The sequence below is a fragment of the Exophiala dermatitidis genome (assembly GCF_000230625.1).
Source record: "Exophiala dermatitidis NIH/UT8656 unplaced genomic scaffold supercont1.5, whole genome shotgun sequence".
Taxonomy (NCBI): Eukaryota; Fungi; Ascomycota; class Eurotiomycetes; order Chaetothyriales; family Herpotrichiellaceae; genus Exophiala; species Exophiala dermatitidis.
In genome coordinates this window covers 1030199-1045545 of record NW_008751650.1, presented here as the reverse complement: position 1 = coordinate 1045545, position 15347 = coordinate 1030199, and the positions used below count along the sequence as shown (strand labels likewise).

General features: G+C 50.6%; 8 protein-coding genes across 8 annotated transcripts; 5 read left to right on the top strand and 3 right to left on the bottom strand.

Moving 5' to 3' along the window:
* Positions 1–573: 573 nt before the first annotated feature.
* On the top strand, positions 574–3498 carry HMPREF1120_05972 (MFS transporter, SP family, arabinose:H+ symporter). The gene is made up of 6 exons (XM_009160165.1): positions 574–1430; positions 1487–2326; positions 2386–2687; positions 2749–2840; positions 2887–2981; positions 3033–3498. The coding sequence occupies exons 1-6, from the start codon at positions 1331–1333 to the stop codon at positions 3260–3262; spliced, it is 1659 nt and encodes a 552-aa protein (XP_009158413.1). The 5' UTR covers positions 574–1330; the 3' UTR covers positions 3263–3498.
* A 559-nt stretch (positions 3499–4057) lies between these two features.
* HMPREF1120_05971 (alcohol dehydrogenase (NADP+)) lies at positions 4058–5217 on the bottom strand (the record flags this gene model as incomplete). The annotated part of the gene is made up of 2 exons (XM_009160164.1): positions 4058–4522; positions 4618–5217. 2 exons carry the CDS (start codon positions 5215–5217, stop codon positions 4058–4060), a joined length of 1065 nt encoding a protein of 354 aa, XP_009158412.1.
* Positions 5218–5883: 666 nt separating this feature from the next.
* HMPREF1120_05970 (gluconate 5-dehydrogenase) lies at positions 5884–6795 on the bottom strand (the record flags this gene model as incomplete). Its single annotated transcript, XM_009160163.1, has 3 exons — positions 5884–5967; positions 6029–6117; positions 6174–6795. The coding sequence occupies 3 exons, from the start codon at positions 6793–6795 to the stop codon at positions 5884–5886; spliced, it is 795 nt and encodes a 264-aa protein (XP_009158411.1).
* Positions 6796–7120: 325 nt separating this feature from the next.
* Positions 7121–8235, top strand: HMPREF1120_05969 (glucose 1-dehydrogenase). Its single transcript, XM_009160162.1, has 2 exons — positions 7121–7643; positions 7691–8235. The coding sequence occupies exons 1-2, from the start codon at positions 7279–7281 to the stop codon at positions 8151–8153; spliced, it is 828 nt and encodes a 275-aa protein (XP_009158410.1). The 5' UTR covers positions 7121–7278; the 3' UTR covers positions 8154–8235.
* Positions 8236–8424: 189 nt separating this feature from the next.
* On the top strand, positions 8425–11242 carry HMPREF1120_05968 (uncharacterized protein). Its single transcript, XM_009160161.1, has 4 exons — positions 8425–8642; positions 8698–10256; positions 10311–10499; positions 10552–11242. The coding sequence occupies exons 1-4, from the start codon at positions 8572–8574 to the stop codon at positions 10689–10691; spliced, it is 1959 nt and encodes a 652-aa protein (XP_009158409.1). The 5' UTR covers positions 8425–8571; the 3' UTR covers positions 10692–11242.
* On the bottom strand, positions 10748–11681 carry HMPREF1120_05967 (tagatose 1,6-diphosphate aldolase; the record flags this gene model as incomplete). The annotated part of the gene is made up of 2 exons (XM_009160160.1): positions 10748–11018; positions 11068–11681. 2 exons carry the CDS (start codon positions 11679–11681, stop codon positions 10748–10750), a joined length of 885 nt encoding a protein of 294 aa, XP_009158408.1.
* Positions 11682–12061: 380 nt separating this feature from the next.
* HMPREF1120_05966 (gluconolactonase) lies at positions 12062–13107 on the top strand (the record flags this gene model as incomplete). Its single annotated transcript, XM_009160159.1, has 2 exons — positions 12062–12741; positions 12801–13107. 2 exons carry the CDS (start codon positions 12062–12064, stop codon positions 13105–13107), a joined length of 987 nt encoding a protein of 328 aa, XP_009158407.1.
* A 365-nt stretch (positions 13108–13472) lies between these two features.
* On the top strand, positions 13473–14588 carry HMPREF1120_05965 (short chain dehydrogenase; the record flags this gene model as incomplete). The annotated part of the gene is made up of 5 exons (XM_009160158.1): positions 13473–13602; positions 13668–13978; positions 14040–14150; positions 14222–14522; positions 14581–14588. 5 exons carry the CDS (start codon positions 13473–13475, stop codon positions 14586–14588), a joined length of 861 nt encoding a protein of 286 aa, XP_009158406.1.
* Between the last annotated feature and the right edge of the window lie 759 nt (positions 14589–15347).

Below are 15347 nucleotides of genomic sequence, written 5' to 3'. Positions count from 1 at the left end.
TCTTGGTGCCTGAGTCGTCGGTAAGATCTCCACCCCCGCGTGTATACCAAGACGCGATGGGAAAACCTGGAGTAAAAAGGACCACACTTTACGGGTCTGGAACAGGGCAGCCTCGGTCGGAGGACTGAATGTCAAGGAAAACAGTTTGCCGCTGTCCAACCTACCTGATGATAATGATAAGTCTTTGCAGAGGTGTCATTTTGTTGGAGACCCCCCCCCAATTGATCGGACGCGTGCACAGGGGCAGGCCTGATGGCCAAGTATGTCGGCAAGCGTCTCGGCCAAAGGAGGCAAGTGCAGGAAGCATGGTGCAGCAATGGTTTCTTTCCGCTTCATTTCTCCCGATGAGCGGGAGTATCCCATGGAAGTGCCATACCACGACATGCTGCTTGGGACAGGCTTTTACTGCCGACGCCAAGGTTTGGTTGAACTGCTCGCGACTCACCCCCAATCGGGCCCAGGGTGATGCCGCCCTATGCTCACCCCCGGCTCGCGCGAGCCGGGGTGAGCGATCACCCGGGTCTCACCAGGCCAGAGGCTCGCTCCGTCTTTTGCGTCCTCATACAAATTGTATGGAATCGATCATAACTCTACCGTGAATTATGAAACACATTTTGGGTAGAAGAGTTAAATGCGTGGTGATACAGTACAAAACGCTTCTCGTCGCCCCATGAGAGTTTGAGGTGGGCCCATTCTCGAAATTTACTATGTGGAATGATCGTTCATGGAACGGTGGTTTCCCCCCTCGCGCCACGACCGGGTTAGTATGTGGAACGACGGTCGATCCCAGACCTGAATACTGTTAGGCGGCGCCATTCTACAGAAAATAAGGGTGCTAGGTGGTTCTGGATTCTGTGCTAGTCATATAATCCGGGCATGGAACCGTGATAACAAGCCTCTTGGATAGGGAACCATAACAGGACGTGACACCCTGACCAGCAACTCGAAGGTTGACTCGAGCGAACTACGGCCATACACTCTCTCCACTTTGATTCTTCCGGGGTCAGGTTCAATTTTGGGCAGCCTCGAGACGAGAACCCCGAGACGAGGTACACTAGGTACTGACAGGGATTTGCCGAGCCACCATTACTCGCACAAGATATGACCCATGTGTGCATTTTGAGGAGGGAAGCTTGTGGAGACTGGGGAAAGTAAATGTATGGGGAAAGCTAGGTATCTAAGCCGGGGTCTCCTCGAACTATAAAGCATACTATAGACCTGCCAGAGAGTGATCTAGGTATTCACGACCTGGATCGCCAGTTTGTTCAAGGCGTTACCTCCATATTCTAACCTCAATCAAACAGAGGTGCTGGGACATATAAGCAGCAAGATGCTTCAAAACGGAAGATGGATGCTGGCTTCGCATCTCAAGAAGCGAGCACTTCTCACCGCCGTCAACATGTTCGCGGGCATGTCCATTTTCTTTTTTGGTATGGTTGTTCCGCGCATCTGGTGTGGACGACGGGCGTTTAACGATACTCTTCAGGTTACGACCAGGGAGTTATGGGTGGCGTCAATATCTCCAACGACTACATCAACGTGATGAACCTTGGGTACGTCGACGACGACGGTACGATCGTTGTAACCCGCAGCTTTGTTCAAGGTGGCATCGTCTGCGTCTTTTACCTCGGGACCCTTGTGGGCTGCTTGGCGGGCGGCGCGGTCGGAGACAAATACGGAAGAATTAAAACAATTGCCATTGGAGCCGCAGTGGCCATTATTGGTGCTTCGTTCCAATGCTCGGCACAAGGTATAGACTGGATGATCGTGTCACGCGTGGTAACGGGCTTCGGAACTGGAATGTTGAACGCAATTGTCCCGACATATGCTGGTGAGGTGGCAGACTACACTTCTCGGGGCCAATTCATCGCCTTGGAATTCACGCTCAACATCTTCGGCGTCGTTGTGGCCTACTGGCTCGGGTACGGAGTAAGCTTCGTCCACGACGGCGAGTCTCCCCTTCGATGGCGCTTCCCCATTGGGTTTCAAATCATCCCACTGATCGGCTTACTTGCTGCTTGCTGGTTTTTCCCAGAGTCGCCACGGTGGCTCTGCAAAGTTGGTAGAAACGACGAGGCGTTCTTCATTCTCCAGTGCCTACGCGGCGGTACATCAGGAGATGGCGGTGTCGCGGCCATCGAGCTACGAGACATCCAGAATGTTGTCGACATGGAGAAACATGAAGAACACAACATTACTTATTTCAGCATGTTCTTTGGCACTGGCAGAGGTAGCTTGCATATTACTCGCCGCACTCACCTGTGCATTTGGCTTCAGATTATGCAGAGCTGGACCGGCATCTCGGGTGTTACTATGTACGGGCCTAGTAAGTCTTCAGAACGTTGCAACATTTTTATCATTGCATCCTGACCTTTCACCTCTTAGCCATCTTCACGATTGCAGGCTTCACCGCACACAAAGCACAATGGCTATCCGGACTTAACAATGTCCTGTACATGTTGTCTACGTTCATCTGCGTCCTTACTCTCGACCGTATCGGTCGTCGCAAAACGCTGTACTGGGGCAGCGTTGCTCAAGGTATCGCTATGTTTCTCGTTGGAGGTCTGTCCGCTGAAGGTCTCAACGCAACCACTGAAGGCCGCTCTTCGGTGGCCAAGGCCTATGGAGCAGCAGCGGCGGCGATGGTCATTCTCTACACATTTGTTTTTGGGGCAACTTGGCTGACGGTATGGTCTTTCTGCCATGTAAGCTCTTGTCTTCTTGGCAGAACTAACGTCGTTGCTATAGGTCCCATGGCTTTATCCAGCTGAGATTTTTCCTGTTCGGTGTCGCGCTATGGGCAATAGTTGGGGTGTCGTCGGCTGGAGTATTGGCTGCGCGTAGGTTTGATGAATAGAAGCCTTGAACAACACTGACAATATACAGTACTTTGACCCTTCTCCTCCCGGAAATGGTAAAAGGCATCAACAACAATATGATGTATATTTTTGGCGGTGTCAACTTTGTGACTATCCCAATCGGTGAGTAATTCGACCCAAATGTATTCACCGTGACTAACATTCCGACCAAAGTATGGGCACTCTACCCGGAATCCAATCAACGCACCCTTGAAGAGATGGACTTTCTATTCTCTAGTCCCGAGCCATGGGCTTGGGAGGCAGAGAAGGCGTTCAAGTTGGCCCGAGAACAAGGCCCTCCCATTGGCCGTGGGACAAGCATCGTATTGAACCTCAGCAGACGCACGAGCACGGAAGCGAAATGTGGTCTTCACGTGGACAACATTGATGAGACCAAAGTGTGAAATCGGATGATCAGACTTCAGTAATGCCGATGAGAAGGGACGCATGGGCATAGTCTAGGTACTAAATATGCAGCAGCCTTGAGATCTTTGCTCTGGCCCGCAGCCCATGGACGGAGGATTGAAAGTCATAGTTCGAAAGGTCATCTTTTTTAAGACATTATTCCCATTTGAATACTATCCACCACAAGCACTGTGACACGGCTTGAAGTGGTTCTCTTTTGAAGTCTGTAGGAGAAATCCATATAATCTATTGGAGTACAGTTGAGAGGAACGGAAGATCAAGGTTTGCAGAAGTACGCTGGCCGTCAGGCATTGAATTGCTGCAAGGCTTTTGCAAAAGTCTCTTAGGCGTATTTCTTCGATATGCCCTTAGCAAGTGTACCTAATAAATAAGCCTTATTTCTTCTTAATTTGGCCGCTCTTCAGCTATAGTCTTCAATACGAACACAGCAATATTAGACCATTGGCAGGAGAGGTTAAGCTGGACATAAGCTTTCATTTCTACTGGGACCCTAAATACAGCTATAGTTCCAATTCTCGACTGGTGGTCTTTGTCTGGGATGTATGCGATAACTTCCTACAGTATATTTTTTTTTTTTTGGCGGCAGCTGCCAAATGTTACATTGTACATACTACATATCACGCAACATAAAGGGTGAGAAGTGGATTTTAATCCGTTGACATCAATCTTCACCAAGCAACTGTTATGACCAAGTAACTGTTACGGACTTTCAGCAGGAGATCATATGCCGTGATGTCTTGTTTTGTGAAACTTCGGACGTTTCTGTCTTCAAGTCAATGCGTCTTTCCATCCTTGGTGCCCTCGATCCCTTCGAGGTCGCTGTACAATCTGTACTGGTAATCGAGACTAGGATCATTGAACCTAGCTTGAATATCCATTTCTCCAATCTTTTGCATATCCTCGGCGTCCAAAGCGAAGTCGGCCTCTATATTCTGTTGTATTTGCCAGTCAATCGTACTTTTGGGAATGACCGAGCGACCAGAGTTGATACCCCATGCCAATGCAATCTGGATCGGAGTTTTGCCATACTTCTGTCCAATTTCGATCAGGATTGGGCTTTCTGTGATAGGCTTTGTAACATGTGCGATGTCTTTGCTCCATCCAGTTTTGCGGTAAAAAGGATTCATGTTCCCCAGAGGACTAAACTGGACTACGTGGATTCCTTTGGATTTGAGCCATTTGTTGAACGATTTCTGTTGTAGGTAAGGGTGTACCTCCATCTGGTGGACAGCTGGAATCTAGAATGGGGTCTAGATCAGCAATGGGATGGAATGGCACGAAAGGAGACAGGAAAGGGTGTTTTCGGGAAGCCTAGAAGGGAGTGTAGACTTACAATGTCGCATTCACGGAGCAACGTCTCGATTTCTGACTTGCAAAAATTCGAGACTCCAATGGCTCGAGCTTTTCCGGTCTTCATCACATTCTCCATCGCCTTCCAAGTGTCCACAAAGGTTGTATCCCCCAAGATCATCCTGCCGTTGGCATCCCGCGGAAACTTGTCGTCTCCTCGTCTGAAAGTGACCGGATAATGCAGCATAAAGAGATCAACGTACTCCATTTTCAAATCCTCCAGAGAACCGTCTAGAGCGCGTTCTACGTCATCAGGATGGTAATCATTGCACCATAACTTGGTGCCGATGAAAACCTCTTCCCGCGGAACGCCAGACCGCCTCACACCCTCGCCAACTTGCTTCTCAACTTCGTACACCTTGGCTGTATCGATCAAACGGTAACCAGCCTTCAGTGATTTGGACACTGCCTCCACCTGAGCCTCAGGATCTTGGAATGTACCGAAGCCAAGGGCCGGGATGCTTGCCCCTGTGTTGAGCGAAAATGTGGTTCTTCTTGTCGTCAAGTTGCGTGATGGTTTCAAGGAGTGCAACGTCCGCTGTTTTGACCTCGCGGCTCGCGAGAGTACCATCAAGTACTGCATGTCGAAAATGTTGCTGGCTAACTGCACGAGGGATGCGAGGGGCGCTATGCTGCCTGGCTGTATACTGTTTTATCATCGGACCGCTCCCCTATACACAGTGTCCCAGTCGCTTCTGATCTTGGTTCTGGTAATCGTGACGACTCGCAGTCACGTGCTCGGCAAATGGCAAATTGCCCAACTCGGCAGTGTCTGTTGAGCCTCGACACGATGTCGCCTCCCCACCGGGAGGTGGATATCTGGCGGGAGACTGCTGGGTCTCAAGGCTTATCTTTTGATGTGTACCACGATGGAGAAAGCGAGAGGGTTCGTGATAGCGCACTGTGCAATGGCGAGGACGATCCAACTGCGCCCTTGCATACCCTAAGTAGTCGAACAGTGGTCCTTGGCTGAGTGGCACGGTAGATGCATAGAATACACCTCCTTGAAGATAGCACGTCAAGTCTATACAAGACAGTCCCGCTCCTTGCATACCAGAGCTCCCTAAATGACTACTTCTGTACATGGGATTCGCTTGTGGGAGCAGATTATCGATACTTGCAAGTATGGTAGGGACATTCATGCAATGCTCGCCGGAGCGAAGAGCTGCTAACTATTGGGATAATTTTAAAGTGGCTACCACAACGATCGCCCATACACCCACCACCATTGCTTTACCCACATGCCCGGTTAAATAAGACTATATCCGCCATCGCAAATAACATTAGCGCCCGTCATGAAGCTACTGGCGTCACTTGCCAGGAACACATACAACTAAAGGGAATGACAAGGTCAGCATTTCAGAGCCTGTCAATAGTGATGTAAGATTATTCACCCCTCTGAGTTCAGCCGGTTCCGCCATGCGGCGCCCAGGTACTTGCAAAGTCCAGTTGTCGCGGATTGCCTCCGGTTGGCTAAGAGTCACTAGATGTCGGCTTAGCAGTGCCAGGTGTACTTAGTGCGGATATATGCTGACTCACTGTTCGTCGCGACATAGCCAGGACTGACACAGTTCACTCGGGCAAAGTCGACCCATTCCACTGCAAGGTTCTTTCCCAGGTGCGCAGCAGCAGCTTTGCTCGAGTTATAGGCGCTCTGTGGTTGAGGGAAATTGACCAAAACTGAGCTGACGCTGGCGGTGATGATAAGATTGCCGTGGCCCTGAGCCTGGAAGATCTTACCAGCCGCCTGGGCTGTCCACATAACGCCTTCAACATTGACAGCATAGTCTCGTGCCCATGTCTCTTCCGTGTAGTCGAGGCTTGGAATCTGTGCGCAAACTCCGGCATTGGCCACGACTACGTCAAGATGGCCGAAGTCGTGATTGACTGTCTCGACCACACTGGTGATATCTTCGCGGTCGCAGACATTCGCCTTATAAGCTTTCACTCTTTGACCTGTTTCTTGGGAGATTCGTTCGGCTATGTTCGCAGCTCCAGTGTTGGTCAAGTAAGTGAAGGCAACATCTGCACCAGCTTCGGCCAGGCCCCGTACAATCTCTACGCCAATACCCCCGGCTCCGCCTGTGACCAAGCCGAATTTGCCTTTCAGTGAAAATTGATTAAGGACCGGTATAGACGTATTGGGTGTGAAGAGTGGCATGATGGTAAATAGAAACCTTGATTGTTATACATGATGGACTGGGGGAGTTGCAGTTCGCATAAATACTATATGCTGAGTCTCGACCTCTCAGAGATTCACCTTTGAGGATGATGCTGTCCTGGCAAACTAATGTTGGCAGCAGCGTCTCACAAGGCTGTAAGATTTCTCCAAAAGAAAAAAAATATTGAATGCCACGGCTCAAGATCGTTTTACCAGATATTGACCCGTCTCGAGATGTTAGCATTACCATTAGCCGAGCAGAGGTCCGTAGGCTATAGGACGTACCGGCCAGGCGGGGCGATCTTAAACCTATCACCGTTTGGGGTTCGTTTTCTCCTGGAGCTGCTCACAGTTTAGCCGAGACGGACGTTGCCGACATTACTTTCCATAAGCATGAAGATGAAGACAAACACCTTGAATCTCCTGAAAAGCGAACAATTCAGTGCTCGCGAGGCTGGGCAACGCTAGTTATCTCGCCCAACGATGAGTGCGATTCCGTGGCCATTACTCCGGGGCAAGACCGCCGCCATAACAGGAGGCACAACTGGTATTGGACGAGCGATCTCTCTTGAATTCCTGCGGCAGGGGTGCAATGTCGCTATCAACCATCTTGGGCTTCCCCATGACGAGCAGCACCGAAGGAGCCTACATGAAGAGGCGGCCAGTATTCGACAAGAAAGCATGACCAGGCGTGATATACATCCTGCAGGAGAAATAATTGACCTCGCTGGGGATGTTTCTCTCCCAGAAACCGGTAGTCGGCTCGTCCAAGCAGCGGTAGACCGCTTTGGGGAACTAGATGTTTTTGTCGCCAATGCTGGAATCTTTCAACCTGCTTCGTTTCTCGGGTGAGTTCAATGGCGAGTGCTGCATTCCCGGCTAACTGCCGCAACAGGCTTGATCACGACCTCTTTGACAAGACCGTCCGGGTGAATCTGAATGGATCTTTCTATGCCTGTCAAGCCGCTGCTCGGCAAATGGTCAAGCAGGGCCACGGTGGCTCCATCATTGCCGTTTCATCTATAAGTGCTCTACAAGGAGGACGAATGCAAACACATTACACGCCGACGAAAGCTGGAATATTGTCGATGATCCAGAGTATGGCTATCTCTATGGGTGAGCACAATATCAGATGTAACGCCCTCATGCCGGGGACCATCAAAACTCGATTGAGCGACGAAGAAATCAACGATGAAGGAAGAAGAAAAGCTCTCGAAGCAAAGATTCCTTTGGGGAGAGCTGGTGTTCCACAGGACATGGCAGGTCCGGCAGTTTTCCTTGCTTGTGAGCAAATGAGCGGGTTCATGAACGGAGCAGGGCTATTAGTAGACGGTGGGATGTTTGCATATCTTCAATAGGTCGGCTACCTGGCAGCTTAGAGCTGATGAGACCCTGTATATATGTTCGAATCTGTCTCGAATTTGCATTAAACCCTCCTCCTGTCGATGTGTTCGACCGCTTTGAAAAGGTGCAAGCCATCTCCCTGTAGCGAGAGCTATCCGGGGAGGCACTTAGACCTATGTGGAACATATCTACGGCGGAGCTCAAGAACAGATTGCGTGCTGGGGACGGCAAGTCCTCACGTGAGTTTGCCAAGTCCTTCAAGTCATACCTCTGTAAGTTGGCACCTGATCATCAGCGCATAAAGGACTGCCTGACAATCCGCAATGTGAATTTCATGACCGTATGCTCAACGTCGAAGGTATCTCCAGAGGGCTGGATGGCGTGCCTATCTCGAATGCCGTCCTCGGTGGTCAAATATGAGCATGAGACAATATGACAACCCCAGATACAACAACCCGCGTACGAAAAAGTCGCAGCAGAGGGATCAGAACGAAAACGGGCTGGTAAGTCGGTTGCTTGATTCTCAGGGCTTGATTTAACCACTTTCATCTGAAAAAGTCTGACTTGTCGGAAACGCCATCTGAAATGCGATGAACTCAAGCCTCGCTGCGGACTTTGCGCCAGAAGCGACAAGATTTGCCATTATCCGGAGATCTCTGCTCGTGCGCAGGATGGCAGAGGCAGCGATATTCAACGATCGGCCCCTGACCCGTCTCCGCAAGCTTCGTCGGTCGATGACTCAACCGGCTCGAATGCTACGGGAGAAGACGGTCGGACAGATCAGAGTCAAGACTTCTGGGACAGAACTCTGAATGACGCCAATATGGTGAATCAGAGCTACAGCTTCTTCCCCTCACGAAGTGACAATTTTCCACCGACGGGAATTGGCGATGTTGGCCCCCAGAGACACTCGCCACTTCAGACCCAAGGCCACGATAACCGACAGCCCTCTGGAGAAGACCCTCCTTCCGTTTGCAACAATCCCCAACTCGCACCGCTCCAGGCAACAGACCCGGTTGGTATCAGTCCTGATGCCGGGACAGACATATCATTTGGCTCTGTGATTGATGTTGCAACTGCACGGTGGTTTGGAATGCTGGCGAATGATGCAGACTTTGGAACCATGAACACTGACGGGCACGGCACGCTGGGAAGTCAGTGTCCAACGTTGGGTGCTGTGCCCGACATATCAAATTTCCTGGACATGTCAGCAGAAAGACCAAGCTGGGCTCTCTTTACGGATGGCGTCCTAGGGCAAATAGGGCCCGCCTCGGACCAAGCAACTTCACGACCATATGCAACAGATCGTGCCTTATGGAAATCGCCTGACGCAATCTTGTTGCAGGACACCGAACAACATTTATTCGAGGTCTTCGTGAACCGAATCAGCTCCTGGATAGATTTATTTGACCCATTTCGACATTTCTGCACCCTGGTTCCACGTCTGGCCATGTACAACGTTGGACTGCTTGCTGCAATCTTGGCGCTTTCGGTTCGATACCTGTCTCTTAACCCGGCCTTCGCCAACGGAAATATCTACAGACGGCATGATGCATTGCGATACTACCATGAAAGCCTACACTATGTTCAAAGTGCGATGCGACACGGTTCGTATCTCACAAGCCTCGAACTTCTTGCCACGGCGCTGATAATCTCGGCCTATGAAATGCTGGACGGCTCCCGTAAGGATTGGGAGAAGCACCTGCAGGGAGTCTTTGGCATTCAACGTTCTCAGGTCATCCACGGTGATACAGGCGGTCTGAGGGCCGCTGTCTGGTGGGCGTGGTTGCAACAAGACGTTTGGGCAGCTTTTCGAGACAAGCGTAAAACCTTCACATTCTGGATACCCGTGAGAACACTGGACGAGATGAATCCTTGGGAAGTTGCCGCAAGATCTTTCTTCTTGATGGCCAAGGTGATCAATTACTGCTCGGAAATCGAACAGTCGGGGGAAGGAAACAATATACAAGCGAGAATCAACGCTGCCGAGCGTTTGGAGTCAATGCTCGATGACTGGAAGCGACATCTCAGCATTGAATTCACTCCTCTGCCCACACAGCGAGTGGCGGTCGGAGGATGTGTGTTCAAACCTCAATGGACTCATCCGGCTATGTTTGGTATGCTAGCACGATAAGTGACCCAATCTTTCTACGCTAACAGTCAGTTCAAAGGGGTTGCCATGCAGATATACAATGCCGCGCAAATCCTGCTCATCCTCCACAAACCCACGATCGGGGGGCTCAATTCCTCTATACGACGGCAAAGACAATTGGACAGACACGTCGAAGCCATCGGTGGTATCGCCATTACTCTGACTGATTATGGATCTAGCGTTGCTTCGTCCCAGTGTCTTTTCATTGGTGGGTCATCCCATCCTGTTTTCCTTTCGTCGTTGTCTGACTTTCTGAGAAGCTGGAATGTGCACATCTGACGAACGTAAACGGCAAGAAATCCTCAGACTCATTGACCTGTGCAGACAGAGGACTGGCTGGCCAGTTAACCCGATGGAGGGAGACCTCAAAGCCATTTGGGATACTTCTGAGCCTTGTTGAGGTGTTTCAACATCGGACTGAAGCCCTTCCAGCCAGTCGAAGAATAGTCATATATTTCATGCCTTACCAGCAGACCCGCACACTTCCATCCATTTCATTGTGAGATCAACAGTCTTCTTGACACCTTGTTCCATCAGGATTGTCTGGGGGATTTTGCCTGCATTAGCAGCTAGATGCCCGGAGTAATCGTCAAGGACTAGCTTGTTGACATTAATCTTGGTGACGCCGGCCACAATGCAACGTTTCATCAATTCCGGTGAGAAGCCATTCGTGCCATGCAGAGCGATCTTAGCTTTCCCGCCCATGTGTTCTCGGATCTTGTTCAGTCTGCGGAGTCAGTCTTGTCTACTGAACGCTTCTAATGCTGTGACCTCACCGATCAAAATCCAAGTTAGGACCCTGGGGTCCATACTCTCCGTGGACGTTCCCAATTGCTGGGGCAAGAACATCGACGCCTGTGGCTAAAAACTCATCGGTCTCCTCGATTGTAGTCTTCATTCCTTCTAAGCCGGCTGTATCCATCACGCCATCCTCACCCCCTTCGATTCTGCCAGGCTCTGCTTCGGTCGCGATACCGCGCTCTTGACAATACCTTACCAGCCCGGCTGTTTTGGCAAGGTTGTCTTGCTTCTCGTGATGGGACATATCCACCATAATACTGTCAAACGGTAATGTATCGGCCGCCTGTTTGATAAGGGTCTCATCCTGCGCGTGGTCGAGATGAATTGAAATGGGCACGCTGCATCGTTGCGCAGCATCTGCCGCCGCTCGAATTAGAAGTCCCTTTGAAAATGTAACTGCCCATGGAAAAAATTGGATAATCAGTGGTGACCGCGCGGTTTCGGCAGCCTCAATCAGGCCGAGAATCTGCTCAATGTTGTACGCAATAGCCGCGATTACGCCGTAGTTTCCTTGCTCAGCTGCTTGCAGGATCTGAAGATGGCGATTGCTTGCTCGCCATGAGGCGGAATCGGTTTGTTGTTGGGCCATGATTTCCAGCTTCGAAAGACGTATCCTTCTCCCTCTGAGCGACAGATATACGCGGCGTCGGGTGTTGGTTCTATTGTCGGATGTTGGTTCCTGCCAAGTTGCAAGATGATGCCGAGAATGTCACTTGGGCGGAAATTGCCTCTGTAGGATTTCCGCGGCTGTCGAACGACAGATCGCCGACCCCATTAACCGTGAACCGACAACCTCGAGACGAAAAGTCACCAGGGGTGATACTACTTACGTTGCAGATCCAGGCTCAATAAAAGTGCTCGTGGCTTCGGCTGACCTCTTCACTGGCACAAATACGACACGAAGCCGAGACTCGTTTGATACGCGACTCCGCGCGAGACCAGTGGTTAGGTACTTTTGCCCTCCAAAACATGGATCACTTTCGTGTATACGACGAATCATTCCGGACAATCCTTGGAAGTGTCCCGAAATTGGATATACTTCTCGAACACGATTACCCGTTCGCCCACGAGGCGGGAGTGTTCATTGCAGAGAAAAACGAGCTGTTCGTCACCAGCAACCAGATATTCAATGCAGCAGGTTCGAGGTCGGTACAGGTCTCCAAAATCACCCTCAGTCCAACAGACAGGAGTGCACAATGTGAAAAAGTCAGCTGTCCCAAGATCGAAATGGCCAATGGGGGTGTTAACTACGGCCGAACCACATTATTGATTTGTTCCCAAGGCTCAGCGACCGCTCCTAGTGGTATCTACTGCATGGATGTCTTTCCTCCGTATCATGTTGAGTTGCTGGTATCAGACTTCTATGGCCGACCTTTCAACTCTGTAAACGATGTCGTCGTCCATAGCGATGGGAGTATCTGGTTCACAGATCCATGCTATGGTTTCGACCAAGGATACAGAACTAAACCTCGTCTTCCAAACCAGGTTTACAGATATGTGCCTTCCACCAGGGGGATCCGAGCGGTTGCAGATGGATTTGGCAGGCCGAATGGATTGTGTTTCGCGCCCGATGAGAAAACGCTGTATGTGACGGATACCGACTGGATTCGAGGCGTGGAAAACGTTGATGACACCAGAGCATCTACCATGTGAGTTACCTAGTCATTATTATCGAAGTGGCGCAATATCAGTTGCTCATCTTTCATAGCTACGCCTTCGACGTTCAGCTTTATGCAGGCCAACCATTCCTGACGAACCGCAGATTGTTTGCCTTCTGTGACACAGGCATTCCCGACGGCATCAAGTGCGACATGGAAGGCAATGTGTACAGTGGATGTGGTGACGGGGTCAACGTCTGGTCGGTTGGGGGATGTCTAATTGGAAAGATTCTGGTGCCGGGAGGAGTGGCTAATTTTTGCTTTGGCCAGCGTGGGGAGATGTTCCTACTGAATGAGAGAAGGCTTTGGCGAGCCCGGCTGGCAGACTCTGTCAGCGGAGCCCTTCTTAGATTGTAAATGGAAGTACTACGGTATTCTGGAGATTGATATGTTCACCCCATTTAAGGCCTCCACTAAGCACAACCGCTTAACCTCGATGCCCCGAGACGAGAAGGCCCCGAGCCGGGATATTGCGCTTGAATGATCTGCATGATCTCCACCACAACTAGATGATTGCTCAAGGTCCCGCGTCGACCGAAAGCGACACCTGCTGATCGAGTTCGCAAACCCGCCAACTGGTCCAGAGGTCTCGAAGCAGAGGACCAACTCACCATAGAAATACTCTCTCCGTACGTTCGACATCTGACTACTCCCTGCCTTCTGCGCTTCGACAGGGATTGTCTGTTTATATACTCCATCATCCAGTCTAGTACTTTGATACCATGGCTTCTCAAGCGCCCTCGCAGAACGGAGATTCACTCCAGAGTAATGGTGTTTCCGCCCATTCCACCTCTGTCGACAACACGCCACCAGTCCAGACACAAATTACACTTGCCGGAAAGATAATTGCCAGTATGCTCCCTGTGAACAATGAAGTTACTTTTCTCGGCCGCACCTTACTGACCATGTACATGCAGTTACGGGAGCAAATCGTGGCATTGGCCTAGGAATCGCAGAATGTTGTCTTGTCAACGGAGCCGCAGCCGTCTACTCGATCGACCTGGCCGAGTCTGGCCCTGAATTTGAACAACTCTCGAAGCGTTTTAACGGGAAGCTTTTCGCTGTGCAAGCTGATGTCACGAAGGAGGAGACTGTAACACAAGCCATCGAAGAAATCGTTGCCCAGGCAGGGGCTTTGCACGGTATGGTGATCAACGCAGGACGGACGAATCACAAGTCTGCGTTGGACTTCACTAAGGAGGAAATCGAAGCACTCTTTGCCATCAATGTATGTTCTTTGACTTTGCTCACCTCAGCCACATTGGTGCCATATTGATGCCTGCGTTTAGATGTTTGGTGCCTTCTACAGCGCTCGAGCCGCTGCACGACAATTCATCAAGCAAAACACCAAAGGTGCTATCGTCTTTACGGCATCAATGGCGTCTTATCGACCCAATAAGGTATGTTGGCTTCGTGCACTCTTCTGCCAGGCAGCCAGTTTGTCAGTCTCTTAACATCCTCGGCATTCCAGCGCGTTCCCTCAGCACCATATGGCGCTTCCAAGGCCGGCGTCCGCAACATGACGCATACATTGGCCATGGAATGGGCAAAGTACGGTATCAGAGTCAACAGCGTGTCTCCCGGACTGGTGAAGACGACGATGACGTACTGGGTGCCTCAACAGCCGGACTGGGAACAGCAACTGAACTACTACGGCGGCATGCCACGGTTGGCCGAGGTCCAGGAGTTAGGTGGTGCGTATGTGTATTTGCTCAGTGATGCGGCAAGCTATACTACGAGTATTGACATTCCTGTGAACGGAGTGATTGGAAGTGAGTATACTTGTCGCTCGAGCAATCGGCCAATAATTGATTTGCTAACACCTTGCAGTTTGCTAGTGAACGCCCCTTTTTCCCAGCCCAAAATAGCCTGTACAGCGCAACCTTTTGTTCGAAATCCACTCTAGGGCCTCTTGCGCAGGCTATTCCGTCCTCGAAAAAGTGCTTTCCGGGAATTCAGCAGGCAGCAATTTTCTTTATCTTACCCCGAAGCATATTCATAACCGTAGAAAAGACTTGCCCCGGCCATGTTGCGTCACTTCGCTGTCAGGCTGGACTAAGTTGGAGCTGAGAATACCGGGTCTCCGAACACTTGATACCTTATTTATCACGATGCTCATGTCCAATTCACAAAGACACCATGCGCCCGGCCGAACTACCCCGGATTACTCCGGAATCTCGGCGGTATCAGACTTGAGCGTTAAGTGCTTACCTCCACAGCTTGTGATCCGGGTGAGTCGCACGTGAGCTGCGAGCAGTTTTCACAACGCTTTAGCCGCTAAGGCAACTTGGCAGGAAGATAGCGGTTGCCGCCAACTTGAAGTCGTGTGCCGGAGGGTGGCTCATCATAAGTGAGGACATGTATCTGATCAGTGCTTCTGTCCAGGAAACCATTGTAGGACGACTAGCATGTAGTACTAGTCTATCTGGCTATTGCAATGGTAGTCAAGTCAGGTTTGATCACAGCCTCAGCCTTATGCGAGTATCGAGTATTCAAACAGCCAGCCTTAGGGCAGTCCACGTGATATCCTAGTCACGTGGCAGAATACATATCACGTGGCACCCCGTCGCGGAGATACCGGATATGAGTGCTAGTAG